The 23,876-nt window shown below is 47.4% G+C and overlaps 6 protein-coding genes across 9 annotated transcripts; 4 read left to right on the top strand and 2 right to left on the bottom strand.

The window, feature by feature from the left end:
* Positions 1 to 162: 162 nt before the first annotated feature.
* LOC6617399 (enolase) lies at positions 163 to 3,224 on the top strand. Its single transcript, XM_002041688.2, has 2 exons — positions 163 to 365; positions 1,335 to 3,224. Exons 1-2 carry the CDS (start codon positions 178 to 180, stop codon positions 2,647 to 2,649), a joined length of 1,503 nt encoding a protein of 500 aa, XP_002041724.1. The 5' UTR covers positions 163 to 177; the 3' UTR covers positions 2,650 to 3,224.
* Positions 3,225 to 3,604: 380 nt separating this feature from the next.
* LOC6617398 (mitochondrial carrier protein Rim2) lies at positions 3,605 to 11,475 on the top strand. Of its 3 annotated transcripts, none has more exons than XM_002041687.2 (7): positions 3,605 to 4,103; positions 8,796 to 9,000; positions 9,226 to 9,296; positions 9,359 to 9,490; positions 9,549 to 9,822; positions 9,884 to 10,101; positions 10,511 to 11,475. In XM_002041687.2, the coding sequence occupies exons 1-7, from the start codon at positions 4,057 to 4,059 to the stop codon at positions 10,635 to 10,637; spliced, it is 1,074 nt and encodes a 357-aa protein (XP_002041723.1). In that variant the 5' UTR covers positions 3,605 to 4,056; the 3' UTR covers positions 10,638 to 11,475. The 3 variants fall into 3 exon arrangements, with proteins under 3 accessions (XP_002041723.1, XP_032577199.1, XP_032577209.1); XM_032721308.1 differs by having other exon boundaries at positions 3,606 to 4,103; positions 8,796 to 9,021; XM_032721318.1 differs by lacking the exon at positions 3,605 to 4,103 and having other exon boundaries at positions 8,804 to 8,956.
* A 378-nt stretch (positions 11,476 to 11,853) lies between these two features.
* Positions 11,854 to 16,227, top strand: LOC6617397 (WD repeat-containing and planar cell polarity effector protein fritz). Its single transcript, XM_002041686.2, has 7 exons — positions 11,854 to 12,555; positions 13,320 to 13,620; positions 13,673 to 14,623; positions 14,683 to 15,191; positions 15,253 to 15,650; positions 15,708 to 15,867; positions 15,928 to 16,227. Exons 1-7 carry the CDS (start codon positions 12,138 to 12,140, stop codon positions 16,038 to 16,040), a joined length of 2,850 nt encoding a protein of 949 aa, XP_002041722.1. The 5' UTR covers positions 11,854 to 12,137; the 3' UTR covers positions 16,041 to 16,227.
* On the bottom strand, positions 16,138 to 17,085 carry LOC6617396 (39S ribosomal protein L48, mitochondrial). Its single transcript, XM_002041685.2, has 3 exons — positions 16,979 to 17,085; positions 16,819 to 16,917; positions 16,138 to 16,670 (listed from the first exon to the last, which is right to left on the bottom strand). Exons 1-3 carry the CDS (start codon positions 16,988 to 16,990, stop codon positions 16,236 to 16,238), a joined length of 546 nt encoding a protein of 181 aa, XP_002041721.1. The 5' UTR covers positions 16,991 to 17,085; the 3' UTR covers positions 16,138 to 16,235.
* A 26-nt stretch (positions 17,086 to 17,111) lies between these two features.
* Positions 17,112 to 20,434, top strand: LOC6617395 (transmembrane protein 87A). Of its 2 annotated transcripts, XR_004363632.1 has the most exons (11): positions 17,112 to 17,308; positions 17,413 to 17,473; positions 17,553 to 17,638; positions 17,711 to 17,905; positions 18,188 to 18,346; positions 18,414 to 18,697; positions 18,839 to 19,054; positions 19,114 to 19,234; positions 19,298 to 19,451; positions 19,514 to 19,963; positions 20,037 to 20,434. XR_004363632.1 is itself a non-coding variant. In XM_002041684.2 (10 exons), the coding sequence occupies exons 1-10, from the start codon at positions 17,201 to 17,203 to the stop codon at positions 19,738 to 19,740; spliced, it is 1,611 nt and encodes a 536-aa protein (XP_002041720.1). In that variant the 5' UTR covers positions 17,112 to 17,200; the 3' UTR covers positions 19,741 to 20,434. The 2 variants fall into 2 exon arrangements, 1 of the variants encoding a protein (XP_002041720.1); XM_002041684.2 differs by having other exon boundaries at positions 19,514 to 20,434.
* A 358-nt stretch (positions 20,435 to 20,792) lies between these two features.
* Positions 20,793 to 22,648, bottom strand: LOC6617394 (F-actin-capping protein subunit beta). Its single transcript, XM_002041683.2, has 2 exons — positions 22,442 to 22,648; positions 20,793 to 22,171 (listed from the first exon to the last, which is right to left on the bottom strand). The coding sequence occupies exons 1-2, from the start codon at positions 22,442 to 22,444 to the stop codon at positions 21,344 to 21,346; spliced, it is 831 nt and encodes a 276-aa protein (XP_002041719.1). The 5' UTR covers positions 22,445 to 22,648; the 3' UTR covers positions 20,793 to 21,343.
* Positions 22,649 to 23,876: the final 1,228 nt, after the last annotated feature.

Below are 23,876 nucleotides of genomic sequence, written 5' to 3'. Positions count from 1 at the left end.
AATACATCGCCTGAGCTGAGCTTTTAAAATCTATTAATAATAATTTATCATATATGTAGTTTGCAACAGAGTTATAGTTTTATGTAAGGAAATAAATATTTAAACTGATATATTTTACTCCTTTATCAAGATCTAAATTGATAGCATTATCGCCTCCGTCTTTGACACATTCAAGCCATGTCTTGGACCGCTTCAGTTTTCTGGAGGACTTCCACCACTAGCATGAAGTTTCTGCGTCTGCGCTGGCCTCTCCCCAGAATTCCCCAGAATAAATCGGCAAGCGTTGCGCCGCGTTTCAGAAGCAAATCAGCAGTCAGCCAGCTCTCATCTGGATTTAAATTTGTGCAGATCCGCAAAAGTACTTGGTATGTATAATGCTAGACTTGGTGTGTGCTTGTGCGTCCAGATTAGGGAAAATATTTAATTGTTTTATCTGCGAACTTCATAAAGATCACCCCCAATCCAAGGGCTTCAAAATCGATCGTTTTTTTGCGAGCGATTTCCGCGCGATTATCTAACAAATGGTGCTGTGCAAATTTTCAAGTGGCTCGTTCACGTATATTTCCAATCGATTTAATTGCACAAATCTAATAATTTCAATTGACAGCCATTTGTTGTATCGCTGCAGAGAGATACTTCCGTTTTTTGCAACTTTTCCACGTACTTCGGCTTCGCTGGACGCCTCACTTTGAGTCTGACCTTTAAAAGTAGCTTAGAGGTCATTCGGTTGTTCGGCGAGAGCAAACTGAAAACTCTCCCACTGAGAAAGCGGAAAAGCGGGAAATGCCGCCCGTGTCAGTGACTCTAAATAATTATAGAAATATTTAACTGAAATCTGAAGACAAATTAAATATAGAAAACGCAGGAGGGGCGTTTCGACATTATTCCGCGGAGAAAGTCACACCCGAATGGGGATATATGTATAACTTTACACCACTTACCGCTCAAATTGCAAGTGACTTTCATGCTCACAGCTATAGTTCTTTGCAAAAATTTAGCCATATTTTGAAAACCAAGTCACAAAGTATGTCATGTGTCCTCTTTCAACTTCGTTTTACAAATCTCCCATTTCCTTTTCACTTCCCATTTCACCATATTTCCGAATAATTCACTGACCAACATATCATTTAACTGCCAATTTGGGACAATTTTAGATTTGAATGAGTGTTAAGTGTATTTAATAATGGCAGGGATTTCGGGAATATTCTGGAGCAATTCCTCCTATAATTCTAAATGGCTTCATCTGTGGTCAGCTATTTGATAGAACACCATGCCTAGATTGAAAGCCCTGATAGCAGACACTAACTCGCCCTTTTGGACTTTGTTTTTGGCAGTGACAGCAACGAGATGACCATCAAAGCGATCAAGGCCCGTCAGATCTACGACTCCCGTGGCAACCCCACCGTGGAGGTCGACCTGACCACCGAGCTGGGACTCTTCCGCGCCGCCGTGCCCTCCGGCGCCTCCACCGGCGTCCACGAGGCCCTGGAGCTGCGCGACAACGACAAGGCCAACTACCATGGCAAGTCGGTGCTGAAGGCCGTGGGCCATGTGAACGACACCCTGGGCCCCGAGCTGATCAAGGCCAATCTGGATGTGGTTGACCAAGCGTCCATCGACAACTTCATGATCAAGTTGGACGGCACAGAGAACAAGAGCAAGTTCGGAGCCAACGCCATCCTGGGCGTTTCCCTGGCCGTGGCCAAGGCCGGAGCCGCCAAGAAGGGCGTGCCCCTGTACAAACACATTGCCGATCTGGCTGGCAACAAGGAGATCATCCTGCCGGTTCCCGCTTTCAACGTGATCAACGGCGGCAGCCACGCCGGCAACAAGCTGGCCATGCAGGAGTTCATGATCCTGCCCACCGGCGCCACCAGCTTCACAGAGGCCATGAAGATGGGCTCCGAGGTGTACCACCACCTGAAGAACGTGATCAAGGCCAAGTTCGGTCTGGACGCCACCGCCGTGGGCGATGAGGGCGGCTTCGCCCCCAACATCCAGTCCAACAAGGAGGCTCTGAACCTGATCAGCGATGCCATCGCCAAGGCCGGATACACCGGCAAGATTGAGATCGGCATGGACGTGGCCGCCTCTGAGTTCTACAGGGATGGCCAGTACGATCTGGACTTCAAGAACGAGAAGAGCGACAAGTCCCAGTGGCTGGCCGCCGACAAGCTGGCCGACCTGTACCAGGAGTTCATCAAGGACTTCCCCATCGTCTCGATTGAGGATCCCTTCGACCAGGACCACTGGGAGGCCTGGTCCAACCTGACCGGCTGCACCGATATCCAGATCGTGGGCGATGATCTGACCGTGACCAACCCCAAGCGCATTGCCACCGCCGTGGAGAAGAAGGCCTGCAACTGCCTGCTCCTGAAGGTCAACCAGATCGGCACCGTGACCGAGTCCATTGCCGCCCATCTGCTGGCCAAGAAGAACGGCTGGGGCACCATGGTCTCCCACCGTTCCGGCGAGACCGAGGACTCGTTCATCGGTGACCTGGTCGTCGGTCTGTCCACCGGCCAGATCAAGACCGGAGCTCCTTGCCGCTCGGAGCGTCTGGCCAAGTACAACCAGATCCTGCGCATCGAGGAGGAGATCGGCGCTGGTGTCAAGTTTGCCGGCAAGTCGTTCAGGAAGCCGCAGTAAGCGCAGGCCACTTCGAAATTCCAACCACACCACCAGCCCCATCGAATGAGATCTGGATCTTGGAGAGGGAGCTGGACGCAGTAGATCCATGGAAAGGCGGCGGTGCACGTGTTCGTCAACCTTTTACGTTCGGAACTTGTGTCTGGCGCACAAATACATCAGAATTAAACTACCAAACCCATTTGCTGTCTCTATGCTTCGTTCTTAGACATTATTATTAATGGTAAACCTTGATCTAATCATTATTTATAAACAAAAGCCTAAAAACACTATGTGCAAGATATTCGTTCAGTTGCCGAGAGCTTTGAATATCTTCAATGTAATCGCTGTAATCGTTTTGAAATTATAAATTGATCTACACAAACACCAAATCCACAAACAGACAGTTATTCACTTCAAAAACGGTTAGAAAACAATTGTTGAGACATAGAATTTAAGCGAAAGCTGTTGAAATATTCTCATCGAATATACACGGTGTTCAATAGAGATCTTAATCAGATGGAATAGTACACCAAATATTAAACATATTCAGATTTGTTAGTTGATGTGAAATAAAAAGTATAAAAGTTACCGAATTATTTGTATTGATCACTTGTGGCGTTGCCAGATAATCAAGTAAACTCAAGTACTTGGTTTTTAAGAAACTATCTTGAAACTAAAACATTTTCTGGGTTTGTATTAGTATTAAATGGCTTACTTAAATTGTTTTCCTCTAAACTGATAAATGAAGTTATCAAAATTTGAATACGGTCTTTTTTCTATCTTTATCTTTGCCTTCCACCAATTAGTCGAGTGTTTCAATTAGCTTTTTAAACTTTCTTTGCGTAAATTTCAATTTCTAGGGTGGCTCAAAATGGCGCTCAAAGTTCCGCCCAGAACCATTGCATTCCCCATTTTGTGGGGATTTTTTAGGCCGTTTTTCTTGGCTCCTCGCAGCGGTGGTATGTTCCCACAGTCGCATTGCGGTCACTCTCACGGACGTGTTTTTTTTACAGCGGATCGAAAATAAATTACTGCAAAGCTAAATCACAAACGCTAGGGATCGGCGAGCTCGAAATCGAATCAGTGCACCGGCCGACCGACGGACTTTAACTGCGCGCAAACTAACCGTAGGTTAAGTTAACGCTCCGCGCTGCAACCACTGCAGTTGCATAACCGTTGCCGAAAATCACAAGAGTCGGAGAATCGCGGCCAGGCGAACGCCCCAAAAGTTCAAAGGACAATAGAAAGTGGCAAGAGGAAGAGGACAGCGTGCTAAGAGCCCCTCCCCCAGGGGCCCCGTACCCTCCTCCGCCCACAAAGTGCCTTAACAATACAGTGCGTTCCAAGTTAACCAAGTGCGCGTCCAAGTAGCTACCAACCGCCCATTTCGGTGGAGCTTAATCCGGAACTGGGAAGACAACGAAGATGGCCCAGAACACGGCCGACACCCTCATCCACCTGATCGCCGGCGGGTAAGTCTGCCTGCCCTCGCTCCAGAGTCTGCCATCCCGACGTTCTCCCTACTGCGTCTTATCGCAGGTCAGGCCATCGTCGTAGAGCGAAATCGGTTTGCCCGGCCTTTAATTGTAATTGCGAGGCGGGAACGGCTCAATTGCGATTAGATTTGGCCTGGCCCACGAAGGGGAGCTGAACTTTTTTGGCGCCACTGCCAAAACGGAGCAAACCGAAAAAGAAATGCCGCCAGCGCAGGGAAAACACAATCTGAATTTCGGGAAACACGCTACGTTCACGTGCTTTTCATTATAATAAACGTATTTGTTGTTCGGGAATGACAGCTGGTGAAATCGCAGCTGAAGTGAGCGAAATACGCAGAACATATGTATGTAATTAATTAAAGCGCGCCTGCAGCGAACAACAAACATCCATAAACAGCGCATTTCTGGGTTCATTTTCCGCAGGCAATGTCCCAATGTCCACTTGGATTTATTCCGATTCCCCTGGAGGGGCACTAACCAATTGCTTTGTTGTTGTTTCCCTTATGACTCTTATTGTGGCTATTTTTAGACGCGTCGCATCTGAATTTATTTTTGTTTTCACCTGCACCCTACACACACACACGCCGGCATATCAGTTCTTCGCGTTTCCCAACGGAAAACCAGTTTCCAGCGATCGAGAATTGCCCACAAGTCGAGCCCCTGGTCAGTCGGGAAACGATCGCATTTCAAGAGGATTACGATCGGAATACAGACTTTGTTATTTATGCTTCACAGCTCTCTGCTTTTAAGAGTTTATTTCTGTTGATATTTATATTTACAAGTGTATATATCTTTATCACAGAAAATATTCGCTCCCCCCTATGACTTCAATCCAGATTTCCACTTTATAAAAACAACAGCTCACCGTTTCTGAACACTTTTGATCGACGTAGCCTTGGTGAAGGCCTTTGATAGCATGACCCCCCATAATAATTCCGCTGAGTGACACTTCTAATGCCCCGCCACAGTGGCAATCAGGTCTTTGCGGGCAATTTGCCGGCCGGCAGTGCAAGTCCACTTATCAACGGGGGGAGAAGCAACCACACAGAGTGCACACTTGGTCGTAGGACTTGTGGCACCCACCCATGTCCGTATGTATCCGTGTCCGTATTTAACGAGTTGCTCGCACATATGCGTAGTATATACTTTGGTGGCCTGGAAATACGATGCACGTTGCAACCTGAGCTGGCTAATACCCCAGTTGTTCTGGCCGCCTTCCACTTGTCATCGCTTGCCGGGTATCTCGTGTTGGTACACGTTGGGAAAACAAACCGAAAGGCATAACAACCTTGCCTCCCTCCGCTCCCCTCCCCGCATTGTTATCGCTGCAAGTAAGCCGCACGGCAAACAATCAAACGACATCCATCTAATCGGGCATCAGAGGCCTCCAAGGGGCTTACATAAGTTGAAGAGGCACAGTGCAACTGCACACCTAACATTGTTCTAAGATCAGAAAACAGTTTACTTTTTAATATAAGCGTTCCATTTGTAGCTTACTATGTTTTGTAGAGTATTTCCGACAATTAACAATTAGCAGCGTTGCGAAATGGCCGATCTATTCCCTAAAACCTTCGATTTGGCACACCATATTGCGGATTTCGCTACAGCCCACATATAATATATAAGAAATAATAGATGGTGCATTCTGTTTTCCTACATATTTGCTGCTGTTCATTTAGATACAATTCTAAATTGAGCTTGGCAAGTGATTTCGAATTTGTTTTGGTTCTCAGCGAGACAGCCCAGGCAAATAAACTTTTTCTGGCACACTGACTCAGTTGAAGGCGAGTGGGGAATGCAACAAACAACAGACCCAAGGTGTTCAATGGGGTTTCGGGGGATAAAAGCAATGTCACTCTGGCTACAAGGTGCACATGGCTCTTGCGATTCCTCGTTTGCAGTTCAAATAAGATATAGTAACGCGCTTTCTTATATAGTTTCATTATACCAAACTTTTCCATTGGCTGGAATTTGTTTGTATCTTTCTCGACCAGGTCAAAATATTAAAAAAAAAAGTATATTCTCCGGTTTTCATTCGTGTCTCTCTGCACGTACGCATATTTTGAAAAATGCACCTGTATTTTGAATAACTTAAGGTAGCAACTTTAATGGAAAAGGTATATTTTATTCTTCAAACTACTCGATATGATATTAAACCACTTGCCGCGCTGAAATTGTGTCAAGGGCGTCTTTTTTATAACACTCTGGATCTAGACACACATTCTGATATTTCAAAAATATATCTATCTACATATATTTATACGGAAGCGAGAAATGCGAATGAAAATTCGGTAAAGATATAGAAGGTCGCGTGCCAAGATTTATTCGAAAGTAATAGGAAAACATTATTCTATAATTAGTTAAACTAACAGCTCAGCACTGAGCTCGTTCGTAACCTTCGATTCCTTTGACCCATACATACATAACATTGAAAACTTTCCATAGATTTCGTAATCTATCTGAAAGAAGCCAAAAGCAGCAGGAGCCGAAGAAAAAACGTGAAAATAAAAGCGGCATTGATAAGATGGGAGCCCAGGTCTGCGAAACGCAAAAACCATTGAAAAGCGCGTACTATATTTGCGTTGATAAGGAAAGTATCTCCGAAAAGTCGCCTTTATCAGTCGTCTTACTGTGGAGTGTGAGGTGGTTGTGGCGGATCTTCCTCGAGCAGCTGGACAAAAGTCACCCCAGCAGAGCTGACGCATTGCCCAGCGGAGTTATCACACCGCAAACGTGTGCTCCCCCTTCTGTATTTACGTATACCCCATAGACGATGTCTGCGGGTCCAAAATTTTCGCTCTTATCGCGGCAACGCGTGTGTTTTTCGGCAGGAATGTCAAGGAACAGATAAATCGCACATTAACCGGTTGCAAATTGCACGATTCTAGCACATGCGCGGCAAAGGCCATCGATCGGGCATAGCTATATGCATATATATAGATCTGTCGGATCGGAGCGAACGTACTTGGAAGCACATGTAAACCTTACTCATTGAGCCACAGAGAAACACCCTAAGTACTTGGCCCAATATTTGTTGAGGGATCTATTTGCCAATGAACTTATTCTGCGATCTACTTTGTGGAACTGTTAATCTCAGCTCACAAGCATGACTGGCACTCTTGCCTGATTTATTGCTAAATGGCAGAGATCAGGGAAGGGAAGGGAAGCTATCCAGATGAAGTGACCAAAAGGCAGCATATGACGTGTTTGGCCAACCATTGAGATAATTGGCCGCAGGTTCCGCTGGCCGCAGAGCCATTATGTCACAGCCATTATGCATACCAGATTCGAGGCGGATCAGGCAGCCGTAGAAGTGCTCTGTTCTGTGCCCGGTGGACGTGGCTCCCGCTGGACTTGCTGGCTGATAAGAGGCTGCTTTTGTCCAGTCAGTGCAATTCATCCGCTGGCAGGCATCAAAGGTTATCGAGCGTGGAGCCGGGTCAATCCGCAACCAGTTCGCACCGGATTTCCCATAGCCGGGAATTGCAGCAATCTCCTCCAGATTTGCGAAATCAAACGAGGCAGACGGCTGATTAAATGTTGTTATTTTTACTATTTTATTGCTCCGGGATTAGGGGAGCCATTCGTGTCTGTCCCCAAAGTATCTGTGCCCATCGATCAAACTTCTGCCCTCCTTTCGCTGCCTTTTCATTTCCGCTTCTGAGTTGCATAACCTTTTCTCCTTTCGCGAGCTCATAGTCGCCGATTATATGTACCTTATTCAATTTCACAATTGCCAGTTGCCAACTGCCAATTTACAAGGTGGCGATCACGAGCTATGCTTCTGCAAACATGTGCCCAAATATTTCTAGATAGCAAAGTTACCCTATTGATAGAGGCTATCTTTTTGGGAAAGGTCGTGTATAATTAATTTTTGGGGGCACTCTTTCGCCGCCGTGTAAACAAGTTATTAATCTTGTGTGAACCGAAAGTCAAGGTTAAGGTGGCTGCACCTGGGTGCCACATGATTAGCTAGTTCCGTGGTAAATAGTCTACTAGAAATTCTGACTGCTGCGAATCATTTCTTCACACATTTCATTTGCATCTCCTTAGGCCTTTTCCCAGTTCACTAAACAATCGACCGACCTTGCACTTGAAATTTGCAACGCATCGAAATGGAAAATGTTCTATAATTCGCTCGGCTACTTGGTGGACACCGGCTCCTCCTTTCTGCCCGCTCCTCCCTGATTTTCCCAGCCCTAACCCCTCCATTGCATTAGGCATTAAGCAAAAACGCTACTCATTTCCGATGCAGCCAATCAATGGTGGCCACCACTTAAGTCGAAATGGAATGGAATGGGACAAGCTACTCGAGTGCTGGTCGGCTATACTATATGCACGGAATGAAAGCACATTTTTAGCCGGCGTATTGCGCAAATCCAAGAAATACGAGTTTGGGAAATAGATATTTTTCTGCCCGCTTGATTGCCAAATGAGATTTATTTTCGTGTTACTCATAGTTGAACATTTGCCATTGAAAATGGGGCGGAATATATGTACTTTTTATGCTATTTAAATCTTTTAAGCAATTTAAGAAACGTAAAAGTCAGAGAACTAAAAGAATAAATAGTGGGAAATGTAACTTCTTTGGTTTATTCCTGCTTGGATAAGCATTTCGAAGAGATTTTACTGACTGGACATGTTTTGATTTCATTTCCATCCGCACAGATCCGCTGGCACAGTGGGTGCCGTGGTCACATGCCCCCTGGAGGTGGTGAAGACGCGCCTGCAGAGCTCCACGGCGTTCATGACGCCGTCGCGGCTGGCGGAGAATGCCGGAGGACCGGCGAACGGTGGCCAATCGGAGCTGCTGCGGCCGGAACAACGACGTAAGCTAAGCACAACGATATTACGTAACAGATCACAGCCACAGGTGATTGGGGGTGTGCGTAGGGTAGTACCAACTTCTTTTACCTATTCTCTCATGCCCATCTAACCCACCGCCACTGCATCCTAACAAGCTAAGCCCGAGTCCGTTCCGACGCCAAATGCCTACGAAAGGAGCGGTCTCGAACACCTTCGATGCGATGCCTTCATCTCCATTGCCTTTGAGCCTGGATTGGACTTATTTACTAACTCACCTGTTTTTGCCTTGCAGATCATGGCCATTTCACACTGCGGCATCTCATCCACAACGCCCAAATCCATGAGCATCGTGCAGTGCCTGCGGTAAGTCCATCCTAGCTCCCATCTACAGCAAGTTGCTATAATGTATTGAGCTGCTCCTGCAGGCACATTGTCCAGAACGAGGGTCCACGCGCCCTGTTCAAGGGTCTGGGTCCGAATCTCGTGGGCGTGGCCCCATCCCGTGCCATTTACTTCTGCACCTACTCGCAAACCAAAAACACGCTCAACAGTCTGGGGTAAGTCTAGTTTGTACATCTATCCGAGAAGCTCCTAATGCCTGGACTTGTTCCCCAGCTTTGTTGAACGTGACTCGCCACTGGTGCACATCATGAGCGCAGCGAGTGCCGGATTCGTCTCCTCCACGGCCACGAATCCCATTTGGTTTGTGAAGACGCGGATGCAGCTGGACTACAACTCCAAGGTGCAGATGACCGTGCGGCAGTGCATCGAGAGGGTCTACGCCCAGGGAGGCGTGGCGGCCTTCTACAAGGGCATCACGGCCAGCTACTTCGGAATCTGCGAGACCATGGTGCACTTTGTCATCTACGAGTTTATCAAGTCCAAGCTGGTAAGTAGTTGAATTTAATGCGCACTCGTTTCCCTCTGACTTATAACTGCTTCCAAAACAGTTGGAGCAGCGGAATCAGCGGCATACGGACACCAAGGGATCCCGCGACTTCCTGGAGTTCATGATGGCTGGCGCCGTTTCCAAAACCATCGCCTCCTGCATCGCCTACCCCCACGAAGTGGCTCGCACTCGTCTGCGAGAGGAGGGCAACAAGTACAACTCCTTCTGGCAGACCCTGCACACTGTTTGGAAGGAGGAGGGCAGAGCAGGACTCTATAGGTGGGTAGAATGGGTAGTTTATGGGAATTTAATATTTAATCCGACATTAAGGCAATCAATTTGAGATGAGGGGTTCCCTTGCTCGGGTAGTTCCCTTGAATACGTCTTGAAATAGATTATATCAGAAAATGCCACAGAAGCAAAGGGAATCCCACTTGCAATCGACATGTCAAAATGTTATTTATAAAATATACTGTACACTATATACACTACAGCTAATGAATTATCATAATGCGCCACCCACGAATTCATGAAATCTATTTAAATTCTTTTGCGTCGCATATTTCTGTTTGTTTGCCTTAATTTGATTATCACTCGCGAGCGTGCTCACTCGAGGTGTTTTGTATATGAGAGCTCTACCTCCGCTAATTCTCCTACTAATTGTGCCTACTACCACCCATTTCCACAGAGGCTTGGCCACGCAGCTGGTGCGACAGATCCCCAACACGGCGATCATGATGGCCACCTACGAGGCGGTCGTCTACGTGCTCACACGGCGCTTCAACAACAAATCGAACGAGTTCTACGACTTTTAGATGCCTTTCGAAGGACTGGAGGAGGAACCCAATCTGTGCATATGTAGACGCGACTGCTGCAACTTTGTGTAATTTTACCCCTCGTTTTTAGACGATCCAAACCAACGAGCGCAAATTCTTAGTTAACTAGCTTTTAAGTCAGATATGAAACGAACTCGATAGACTTAAGACGTTAGACGTTGAACGTTAGCCAACCAATCGAAAAAAAAAACAAACAAAGAAACAAAAAACCAATAATGGGAAACACGCACCAGGACCGAAGTGCACCATCCAAATCTAGACCCACTTGCTGCATGCTACAGAAGGATCTGGAATGCCACCGCAGGGGAAACGTTATCAAAATTTGAAAAGGCTGCTATTTAGTTAAAGTTACAATATATATTGAGTGTATAAATGTGGTTGATACTTGGATATAGTGTACATAGGACTCGATTCGCTCAGAGTGCATTGTAAATAGGTAAAGAGTGAGAGGGAGCTGGCGTAGTTTTCTTAGTTGTAAGCACAAAATGTTGAATCGGCCGCAGTTGCCAGTAGATGCCGCTATATATATAGACATAAAGCCGACCGATCCGATACGTAATCTGTAAAAGTTTCCGTTAAGTTTCCTCAAATGCGATATACGATTTAGTTACCATTACTCTACTATATTACTTTAACTATATTGATACTATTATTGCTGTTTATTTAGTCCATTAGTTAGCTAGTTAGTTAGTTACCTTCCCCGCAAAACGTATTTCACTGATAACGAGCAAAGAACTAAGGAAACCACTGTGAATAATTGATTGCAATCCGATTTGATGGTGAAATCAATAAATACAACAATTTTGTTTAAAAATAACCCACTCGTTTCCTATTTAATACATACATTATCTTATCTTATCAATCGTCTGCAGAGCCTCGAACATAGTTAATCTTGGCAAACCAGACTGTGAGATGAGATAAGCCGATTTGGCCAATATAATACGATTTCGCACAACTGAGTTAAAGTGATTTATTGGCTAGCTACTACACTGCGAAAGTAGTGGTAGCTTATTGTAAATATTTTATTTTGCTTAAAAGAATTAGTTCTAAAAAGAATTTCAAAAATTTAGATCCTGGTTCGGATCCGGGCTAAAAACATAGCATAGCCCGGTTCATCACCCACGTGAGCGATCGCAGTTGTGGTCCATCTCTATCACGCCACCACGCTCAGCGACGTAACGAAGTGCCGTCTCTAGTAACGTAAGCAGTGTTTCGAGCAACAAGTTTATTTTATTTTCATAAACAAAGTTTGTTTAAAGCGAAAAATCCTGGCCAAAGTGCTGATCCATTGGCTATTCCGCGAGCAAACTTTATAACGAGTCGCAGAGCAGTCATAGATCACCGCAGTTAACCCCGATACAAAGCAATCAGTGCAATTGGAGCAGCTTGAAAGGCACACGCCAACAAATCGAGATCGAGCTGATCGAGTCGAGTTGACACCCATTCCGCCATGCAAATCGATGCACTGGAAGCCTGAACATGCTGCTCAGCGAGACCCACTTCTGGACCACGTTGCGCGAGGATGTGGTGCGGATCAAGAGCCAGGACCTGGGCGCCTTCCGCTACCTCAGGCAGCGCGACAAGGAGCAGGAGCAGCAGGACCTCGTCTGCCTGGCCAAGCGGGACTACACGGAGCGTCGCAATGGACTGGCCGTGCTGAAGAACTCCGGTCGCAAGTCCACCGGCCGCTTGAAGGACAACCTCAAGAAGCTGGAGGACCTGCTGCGCCAGCACAGGATCATCCACTCCGAGTGGCAGGACGCGGCGCAGGTGCTGCTCCTCTTCTCCCACGGCCTGATCGCCCACATCTGCGTGGACATCTACACGGGCGACATCCTGCGCATGGTCTTCGAGAAGTACCTGGTGGGCAAGCTCGCCTCCGAGGTCATTACGGATGGTATGTGCGGCTCTCCCCTTTCACTCCGAAAGTCCCAGTAACTCCACCCGCTCCACCCCGCCCTCCATCGCATTAGAGCCATCCATCAATCACCTTGCGCATTGCATTTCTGCATGTGCAGCTCGACTGGCAGACATCTCAACTTGCAGCGTTCGAAAATCAGTTAATATGCGTTAATATCACGCAATACTTAATGGCTATTCCACGCGTAATTAAAGGTTCCTCATCATTAGAACGAATTACCAAGACAGCTTGCTAGAAACACATGCTGCCATTTAATTATTCACTTTGAGCTTTGAGCTATAAAAGCCCCAATTAAGGACTCAAATCAATTTAGCTGTCCTGCATTTAGGCCTTTGTGCTCTTTGCCGCTTGTCAGCTTCAAACCTAATCGTTTGGAGGGCTTCCCTGCTTGGTGATCTTAGAGCCCAGGGTATCAGCCATTCGGTAGAGTGCAGGCCGCATGTGGCCTTGCTCCGCGGAGCGCTGCTTGTGCAGTTATGGAGAAATTTGCATTGACAACAAGTGCGACTTGATTTGCACTTTCCCACACCAACACAGCCGCACGCACACATGCAGGGCATGCAATTATTGTAATTTTTAATTAATCTGCTGGCTTGTTTTGTTGCCTGTAAATATGCGAACCCCCAACCCCTTTCCCCCATCCACCATCCACCGGCTTTCCATGTTTTGTTCGAGGCACTCATTCAGCTTTGTCGCTTGTGTCTTTTCTCGTTGTGCACCCGTCTCCGTTGTCTCGCCAGCTTTTTTCACCCGTTCCCACATCGTCTTGGCCTACAATACCAACCAGCTGACGGTGGTGCATCTGCAGAGGCCTAATGCGCGCTCGCAGGGGCCGGAGAAGATCGCTAACATGGATCCGCGCATCTTCCACGTGATAATACCGGGCGCCACAGAGCGCAAGCTATCCCGCCACCTCACAGTCAACGCCAGCTTCGATCTGTTCGTGGTTTGGACGCAGTCCTCGCAGAACGAGGTGTATCCCTGGAGACCAACGATAAGGGACCAGGATCGCGCCAACATACATGTGTTCAAGATCAAGGGGTAAGTGCGGCATCTTCTACTCTACTTGGCCCAGTCTAATCGCTTTGCTCAGCTTGCAGCTGGAATCGATTGCCTATTGCTGGTCCGAGAACGATCCGCTGTGCGTGGACTTCCTGCGGAGCAGCGAGAGCCAGATCATCACCCTGGAGCAGAAGGTTTCCCGCAAGGGCGACATAAGCGCAGAAATCTGCTCCTACGAACTGGCCGCCGGCAAGATGCAGCGCACTGCCATTACCTCCATTCCAATGGGCGCCCAGATCTGCTCCTTTGCCTTCAGCCCCGACCAGGAGAAGCTCTTCCTGGGCAGCATCGATCGCAATATCTGCCTGCACGACCTGGTGCAGCAGTCGACGAAGTACGCCAACCAGATTGAGATCGTGCCCAATCAGTGCGCCTGGCACTGCGACTCCGCCATGCTTTGCGTGGCCAACGAGCGATCAGTGCTGCAGTGCTTCGACCTGGCCCTGGCCACCATTGGCCATCAGCTGGTCAGCGAGAGTGTGACGCCGTCCAGCTTGCTGGATTTGTCGCACTACTTTGTGGCCCAGCCAACGCTGCTGAGTGTCGCCTTCAGCCGGAAGCCAGATTTGTCCACTTTTAAGCACACCTACGCCCAGACGGATTGCCTGCTGCTGCTGGTGTACGAACAGGGTCCTCTTGCCTGCATGCGCATCTTTGGCGGCACCGGATTGCGCGGGGACATTCACAATTCCGGACTCACCGCCGACGTCATTGCGGACAAGTATCTGCGGCTGCAGCAGCCGGACAGAGCGGTCAATGTCCTGGCCGCCCTCAACTGGGAGACCTACGGAGCCATGTGCCTGATTACGCTGCACAAGATAGCCAACTATGTGTTCTTCGGCGGGGATCAGCGACGACCTCGCATCGAGCTAATGGCCAGAGCTTTGAAGACATTCGCCCACACGCTTTCCGAGGAGACGAAGGACGAGTTCAGCGATCAGGTGTACGATCTGAAGCGCCGCTTCTGTTTCTATCTGCTGCGGTGAGTTGAGCTCAAGTAATCATTCCACTTTGTATTCTCAATCCTTTCGTTGCTTGCAGCAAAAACCTATTCGCTGAGGCCTTCGAAATCGCACAGGATGTAGCCGACTATGACATCTTCATGGACCTGTACAACCTAACCAAGTGCATCTCCAGCCTGAGTGAGTTCGCCCAGGTGGCCTTCAGTCAGGCAGCTGCCATAATCCACGAGGAAGATCGCGCCAACGGCAATCTCAGCCTGACCTGCGACCTGCGCTCAGAGTCGGCCTGCTCGCTGTCCACCTGCTCGGACATGTTGCGCGGTCAGGGAGCGGCAATAGTTCCCGACACCGGACTAGGCGCAGGTCAGCCACAAAACCAGCAGATCCTGAAGAACTATGTGCCACCGCTGCCCTCGTTCAAGTCGAAGGTGTTCAACGCTGAGATGATCAAGATCAACATACCCAAACCAGAACTGAGGCCACCCTTGCCGAAGGTTTCGATAGCGCCACCAACCTCTTCGCTGGCGAGTCTAACCTTGAAGTCCAACAGTCTGCAGCAGGCGCCCGCAAAGAATCTGCACCCGAATGGTTCGTGAGGAGAAAGGCTTTGGAAAATTTCCTTCATCACTTAAAATTTCCATTATTTCAGGAAATGTTTGGTCCCAGGACGTGCCGGATCAGACCGTGGGTCTGCCCATGCCTAGTAGTCCACTTCCTCGTCTTCCGCCTTCAAACATTCCAGATCAGAGCGCCCAGCTGGGTCAGTTCAGCACAATGCCAGCTTCTCCTCCGCCGACGGCGTCCTATCAGCCCAAGTTTTACCAGCATCCGCTTGTCTCTGGCAACATTCCCGCCATGCTGCCCTCGCTCACCAGCGAGGACTACCAGAAGCGTCTGCTGCAGAAGAAACCCACCGCATCCATATTGTCCAACCCGGCAAATCCAGCACCCACGAACGGAGAAGCACCCGCCACGCCCGCAAAGTCACAAACGGCCGAAAAGAACAAAGTCAAGTTCTCGGATACAATTCAAGTGGCGGTGGTGCCAGTAAGTTAACAAATCATTCGATGATGTGACAGCTTACTAATGCTCTTAATTCAACAGGAGATTCCTCGCAAGGAAAAGCCAATGCCTCCCAAGAGAAATGGTTACTCCAGGCCAGCAGCGCGACATCTGACCAATCCTAAGAAGGAACTAGCAGACAGCCTGCCGCTCTGTCATCCCAACGACGAGTATCTAAAGGATTTCAACCCCATTACGACCAGTGGGTATTAGTTGAGTTCACCGATATCCTTGCCCCATTGACCCTATCATTTCTTCGCAGATGTGACTAAGCCGCCCATCCGACGACGCGAGGAAGAACCCAAGAGCAGCAGCAAGGGCGGCAACTCCTCCTCCTCGTCGTCCATCAAGGTGGTCCACTTCGGCGTGGTCTGATAATTCATAGTGCAATTCCCAGGCGTACACCACACCACGGTTAAGCGCTGCGTCTTCCAATCGTTTGTAACTATTGCCGTCCCAATTAGTGCAAAGCTTTAAATAGGAAAGTTTTACTCATAGGTTCTCTATACTCTTTACACAGGTTACTCATTAAAGCTTAGCATTAAATGTTTGCCAAATCGGAGGCGCCGCCTACTTCTTCTTGGTGTTGGTGGGTCCGCCCATGCGCTCCAGCTCGTCCTTCAGGTCGAGCAGCTCCTTGTCGGGCACGTAGCGCCGCTCCTCGCAGTCGTCGGTGTACTCCTGCACCCGCAAGCTCACTCCCTCGGGCAGCGCCGCCTGGGCTAGGCGCAAGAACTGTGGATACACCGGCGCATCCACGTTGTTCAGCTGCAGGTTGCGCTCGTAGGTGGTCAGCTTGTACTCCGACTCGATGACCGTGGAGTTTGGGCGCAGTCGCTGCACCGTGGTCTTTTGCGGAGGGAGGGCGTAACAGTCGGAGACGTCTAATTCCAGGTACTCGGCCACTCCGTGCAGAAACCTCTGGTAGCTCTCCAGCTGCGGGTAGTCGTAGCCCTTGATCTGCACATTTAGACTCTCGTACTGCGGGAATTTCGGCTTGAGGGACTGCAAAAGGAGAACAATGGTTACTGACCACATTAGTAGGCTCATCTGATTGAACTCTGGCTACAGGATTATGCTAGTACTATTTATAAAGGGGGTTTAAGATCGTTCCTGTGAATTACTGCCTATGTGATCTCAGTTGAGGACCCACCTCCAGATAATCCGGTTCGTAAACACTTCCACTGGTGCTCCTCACGGCAGTTGTGGTTGCTTTGGGCACCTGCAGCGCCAGCCGCACACTTGGCAGTATCTAGCACAGTGGGAAAATGAAATTGTAATAGATAATTTAATAGATATTTTCAGCTATTTACCCTGCGTAGCATTTCGCTGTTTTCAATTCTCCTATTCAGGTTATATCATCAGCTGATGTCGTGCAGTCACACTGGGGCCGGCTCCATGGTCACACTGGCTCAAGCGTCCGATAGGCTCGGCAAGTGTTATCGAAGAACGATAGGCCCGATAAGTTCGGACGAATAGAAGAGGAAATAATATTTGTATTTACTTAAGCCCATTGTACGCACACACAACTCGAAATGCAGGGATCGGCCACTCTGTTGGTGGTTGCGTTGGCGCTGCTACTTGGCCCGGCGAGCACGGCCGGGAAATCGGATCCGGGCATCGTGGACGTGCTGGTGACCACGGTAAATATGTGCAACACCACCACATCCCCAAACAAATAGGGGAATTAGAATTAATCCGTTTCCGGCTACGTAACCACTGGTTTGTCCTCTTTCCTCCCACACAGGACTTGCCAAGCATCCGGGAGCAGCGTCCACTGCTGGCCAACACGAACATCTACGCCCAGAGTAAGTACAGGCGGCGGAAAACGCGTGACGAATGCCTCCGACTTACCCCTTTCTTCCACACCCGTTTTAATGGTTCCAGTTAAGGGCTGCACTTCCAATGTGGAAACGAACCTGACCATAACGTTCCGGCTGACGGAGCATCCCTGCATCTTTGATGACCGCACGGTGGGTAATCCGTTGCCATATGGCTCCGTGTGCATTTAATCAATCAATCAATGTTATATCGTCTCCAAACAGCTGCAAGCCATCGCCCAGAATGCTACCCTGCAGAAGAACGCCACCATCAATAACGTCATCACCGAGATCACCAGGACATATCCCTGCAACGGACTCATCGTCCTGGCGATAAACAAGGACAAGGTGGTCCAAGGAGCAGCGATCCTAACACCGGAGCCCAAGCATCCCATGCTGGAGCACAAGCACCCACTTTCGGTAAATGCGACACATATCAGCGATAAGTAGAAGCACAGCAATTACCGCGGGGCAGCAAAACATTTGAGGCTTTTTCCTTATCAGCTTATCTTTTCTCTTTAAATAGGGTATTCCCTAGCTAGGTAGGGCATACTACTTATAGAGCTAGCTTGAATCATTTGCGGGCATTTGTATACGCACGTAATTCTAATGACGTCTAATCGGTATCAGTTTTCCTATATATGTAAAAGTAAGCAGAAACACAGATAACGCAGTAATTGAACCACTTCCGTTTCCTTTTAGCCCACAACGAACCCGATTGCGAGCGTCAAGGAGGATGGCATCTACGAAATCGAAGTTAACATCGCGGCGGGCCAATCCGCGCAGTTCAGTGCCGTGGTGCACATAGAGTTCCTGGGCCCACACGGCTACATCTCGGCCATAGATTGGCCATTCCTGCCGGTAGGGGACGAGTGTGTTTCTAAATGACTTTGTTTATGCTTATGTACGTATGTTTATTTTCCCACAGTTCTATCTGATCATGTGCATTGTTTACGTGATATTTGGAATTATTTGGCTGTTTGTTTCTTTCGCTCAATGGCGGGATCTATTGAGAATTCAGTTTTGGATTGGTGGCGTCATACTGCTGGGAATGCTGGAGAAGGCCTTCTTCTACGCCGAATACCAAACGCTGACGAACAAGGGAGTTGCAGTTCAGCACGCCGAACTGGTGGCCGAGTTTGTGTCCTGTGCGAAGCGAACGCTGGCCAGGATGCTGGTCATCATCATGAGTCTCGGCTTTGGAATTGTCAAGTGAGTGAGCGCTTTTGATTAGAAACAGAACGGCCATTAAACTGCCGTCTGCAGCTGTTTATAGTTATAGTTAGCTTATTCTAAAGCAGTTGCTGCTAGTGACCGAACCACTTAGGCGTCAATCCACTTAATATCTTCCAGACCCCGTTTGGGACCCATGCTGCATCGCGTGGTGGGCGTGGGAACTCTCTACTTTGTGCTGGCCTGCGTGGAGAGCTACTTGCGTATCACCAATGTGAAGACCGATCGCAGCGAGCTGCTGGTGGCGAGCATTCCACTGGCGGTGCTGGACACAGGAATATGCTGGTGGATTTTCACCTCGCTCGTGCAGACCACACGCACTCTCCGACTGAGGAGGTGACTAATACAAATTATGAAATCTTAACACTTGCGCTAACAATGTGTACGTTTTCCAGGAACATGGTCAAGCTCTCACTGTACAGGCACTTCACCAACACGCTGATCTTCGCTGTTATCGCTTCCGTCATATTCATGCTGTTTGCTTTGCATTTGCGTAGGGTCGAGAATTGCACGCCTGTGAGTGGTTGATTAGCATGAATGGATCTGCGAACAGAGATTTACTGATTTCGTGTTTTTTAGGGCTGGCGCGACATTTGGGTGGATACTGGCTTCTGGCACATTTTATTTTCGGTTCTGCTGCTGGTGATTATGATTCTATGGCGACCGACGAATAACAACCAGCGCTATGCCTTCACACCACTGCTGGATAACCCGGAAGACGAAGACGATGAGGGTAAGTTAGACTTCGAGCTTGTTCTGCAAACAGGGACTAATTGGCTCTTTACCTTTTGGCAGACGAGGAGGACCAGTTCGTGGCGGATGCCTACGGCGTAAAAATGCGCGGCCAGAATGGAACGCCGAAAACGTCGACGACTTCGCGAAATGCCACGACCACCGAGGAGGACGACCTGCGCTGGGTGGAGGAGAACATACCATCTTCGATGGCGGACTCGGCCCTGCCCATCCTGGACTCCGATGAGGAGATCATCAACACCAAGTTCGAGGTGTCGAAAATGCAATAAGCTGTGACTTTCGCTGGACCGAAGAGACTTTTTACGCATATATTTTTGCACATTCACGCAACCGTGTCGCCCGCCAGCAGCAAGTGCCCCCATTTGCTATGTATTTCTTAGTTCTATCCGCCATTGAGGAGGAAACCCCTTATTGCTGCGCTGCGCTGACACTGATCTTCCAATTTCGAGAACCATCTGTCCGGCCACGCCTTCTGAGCCCGTGTAAAATAATGTATGTAATCGTAGTTCCTTCTACGCGCACGTCCTTCCCCTCTAAATAAACCTAACTTATTCATAATACCTAGCCTAAGTTGTAGATACCCATGCGACGATCCGAGAACTTAGTTTAAAAACTTCGACTTCAATTCTTGTGCTGCTGCCCCTAGTACACTCGCAGACGTGTATGAGTGAGCTGTTGGTGGTCGCCTCATTGTATGTATATAGCTGGTAACACAAGACGAAACGATCTATATAAATCTACGAGTATTCTGTAATAACTATGATAAAACGCGACTATGCTATGTCGGGGACCTTTAACTTAACTATTCGCTGATAGCTGAGAAGATTAAAAGTAATTGTCTAAGTAAGCACACAATCGTTTGCGTCACACACCTCAAGGTATTTAATTACATATTTTTAATCAAACGGTCTAAGATTTTCATAAATAAATGCAAACGTATCTTAAAGGTAGCCATGAACCAAACTCGCCATGTTTTCCTTTAGTCCTTATCTAATTAGCTTATGATATGACATGATACGAGTTTGTGGTGACTAAAAGTAGAACAAAAGTAGTAGTAGATGGAGTGATGTGTAGTCTATTATATATATCTTATCTGTTGCGATAATATGGTGTTTTCCCCCAATGAAACTACTTCGATTTGTAATTCAATATTTATTAGTTTCTTTGTATAAAATTTCTCTTGCCTTCCAAATTTCAGTTAAAAAATATTAAGTAAAGAAGAAAGGTAATGTGCATTTCCTCAGATAATACAATCACAAAGCGATTTCAGTTAATATTTAGCTTCGAGCGCCTTACTGTTAGATTACACACAAACACAAAGTTACAATTAATAAACACAATATTTATTCGCGGAAGGATTAAGAACGAAACGCAAGTGCCTCGACTTCGGTGCAAATATGCAATATTACAAATAAGATACAAATACTTATGGATACTGTCTTGAGGGCGGCGAAGTTGGCATTTTCGGCTGAACTCTGGATGAAGCGCGACTCTAAACGGCAACAATGTGGGAGGACAGTTGAAACGGGCGGGCAAATTTACATTAATGTGCTTCTCGTGGTGTAACAATTTTCTCATGTAACAAATTTACTGCCTAGAAATGCGTATTTAATATTTTTTAGTCTGCTCTTTAGTCCAGTCCAAGCGGAGTCCTCCTCGGAGCTGCTCAACACAATAGGGCGAGCAACAGCGAATTGGGTGGGTGCAGCCGAAATATTATGACAATTATTTCTATTTATGACAATATTTAGTGGCGACGACAGTGCCTTGCAATTCCCATATTGCTGCGCTCTTCTTGGGAGCAGCCTGCTTGTGGGACGCCCCTGGACTGGATTGGTTTATGTGGAAATTCAGCCTTCAGCCGCTCAGTACTCAGTTCGATTCGGGCTTGACATTGCGTCGCAGGATGGCCGCTGCGAGGTCCTGCTTCATTGCCGCCTGTTGGCGCTGATCGGCCAGCGATTGTGTGCTCCTTAGTCCGTTCACGATGTCCTTGGTCTTACCAAAGTAGATCTCGTTCAGGGTGTTCCTGATCTTGTTCTCCATCTCCTCGACCATCTTGCCAATGTTGGCGATATGCGGCGAGGACTCGCTGACGTTGGCGTCCTGCTCCTGCTGCCGTGTGAGTGATCCGCCCAGATTCATGGTGCCCGAACCCTGTTTGTTGGTCTGCAGCCAGAGCATTGCCGTGGAGGTGAGCTTGTAGTGGGCCGTCCTGCCGGTGGTCTTCTCCTGAACCTCGACCACATGGATGGAGTCCCAGCAGCCGCGGATCATCTTGCTGCCATCTCCTGCCTTTTTGATCAGTATAACGGCGGCAAACCCGTGATCCAGATCCCATAGGTAAACGGAGGAGACGCCTCCCTCGTAGTACATCTCCCTGTACTGATCGAAGGCATAGTTCGCCTCGATTTCCAGTTTTCGCAGTCGTTCCGAGGGCATTTGGCCATCCTCCAGCGGCGGATAGTAGGAGTTCGACCAGGGCGATCTGTACGAGTCCCCATCCCGGTTATAGTCGCAGAGCAGATAGTCCTTGCCATGCTCTTTATCCTTGGCGATCTTCAGCGGCTGGTCCACGGAGGAGAGCAAGTCCTCGCAGAGATCCGGGGCCAAGTCTATCAGATCAATGAGGTTCTTCTCGATCTGCTGGGGCGGCAGCCTCCGCATCAGATCCAAAGCACAGTCCATCTGCATTTCCGACTGAAAGAGAAGAGACACCAGTGAAATTGAGTTTGAGTCACTGCACCGATAAGAGAGCCCAAAAAATCCCTCCGCTTTCCACTGCCACCCGGCAAACAAGGGATTACCATATATGGGCATTATTTGAGGCCACAGGCCGCCGCCCCTCTGGAGGTTTTCTCGGTGGATTAGGTGTTTTGGTAATCTTTGGCGTGCAGATTGGGCGGTTCCGACCAAAATCACCGTTTGTTGGCCTGCTTTTTTTCTTGTTACTAGTGTAGTATTACTCACCATTTTGTTACTTTCTGCTTTCCCTTGTTTCGATAGTTTCACACTGTTTATGTTATGGGCCTGCGTTCGCTGGGCAGGACCGATCTTAAAATCTAGCTAGGATTTCGGGCTTATATTGCAAGTGATTGCACTAAATTGACTCTTTTTCCTTATTATTAGGATTTTTTATTTTTGCTGTGGTGTGCTAGAGCTGGAACACAGCCCGATTATTACACAATATCGATCACTTTGATGGGGCATCGATTGCTTGCTCCATTTGGGATATCGATATCTTACCCGCTAACTATCGAGCGGAAATATTTGAATATTAATATGACGGTTACTTTTTAAAGTAATTCAAAAGTCAATAATTTGCAGTACACTTTATAAAAATAAACTTTGGCACCCAATCCGCCCGAAATAAAACCATGGTCGTACTTTTATTATATTTTAGCAACAAGTTTATTGAATTTAGTTTTCGTTCATATACTTTTATGCTTAATTCCATTCTGGTTGCCCATTTCCTCTCCGTGTTTTGTGAGTTTCTGTTACAATGCGTTTGGTTTGTGTGACTGTGGGTTTATCTTACTCGTAGTTTTTAATATGTTACACAAAAATGTATGGCATAATCGTAAGTTTTTATCCGAGTTCGTGTTTAAAATATATATTTAAGCTGCTTCGCTTGCGCACTCTTCAGACATACATACATACTTATTTAGAAATCATATGCGTGCTCCGAAAACGTATCCTTCTGAATCGATTCTTTCTTGTTTTTACATTAATGTTAGCCAAATACGTAGCGTGTGGGATTTTGACTCGTTAGTAGTAGTAGTTCAATAAACTTAATTAACCGCTTTGGGCTTAGACTCGCGCTTCAAGTGCGCTCTTTAGGTGTATACTTCGACCATATACGATAAATGTAAAATCTCAGACTTTAATTTTTAACTAAGGTGCACTACATACAGAAATCGTTCGGAGAAATGTGAACTAAATCGAGGGATTTTTTTCGCAGCTCTGGATTTTTAGCCAGGGAAAAAGCTGTTACAGGTGACTTGTAAAATTAGGGCAGGCTTCACTAATCTCGAATAACTTAGATAATTATAATTTGTATTTCTTAGTCGTTCTTTTGAAGTTTAATATTTCGGCTAATTAATATTTATTTATTTACTTATGCTCTGTCGCATGCTAGACACTGTGCCAATATTCGAAATCAAAAGCGGTTTCAGATTCAATAATAGTACATAACTCCATTTTCAATCGTATTTCTCGTTTCATCGTTTTTCTTTCGCTCAATAATTATGCAACACTTGCTTATCAACGCTTCGACAATCAAATGTAATCACAGTTTTATGTTTTCCTTCTTTATATAAACTCATTTTCATTTAGCTATTTATTTCACTATTTTCGCATTTCGCGTCGAGTATGTGTGTGTGTTTCTGTGAGTGTGTTTGTTGTG

The sequence above is a fragment of the Drosophila sechellia genome, chromosome 2L (genome assembly GCF_004382195.2).
Source record: "Drosophila sechellia strain sech25 chromosome 2L, ASM438219v1, whole genome shotgun sequence".
In the NCBI taxonomy this organism is placed as follows: Eukaryota; Metazoa; Arthropoda; class Insecta; order Diptera; family Drosophilidae; genus Drosophila; species Drosophila sechellia.
This window is presented reverse-complemented; position numbering and strand designations above follow the sequence as displayed.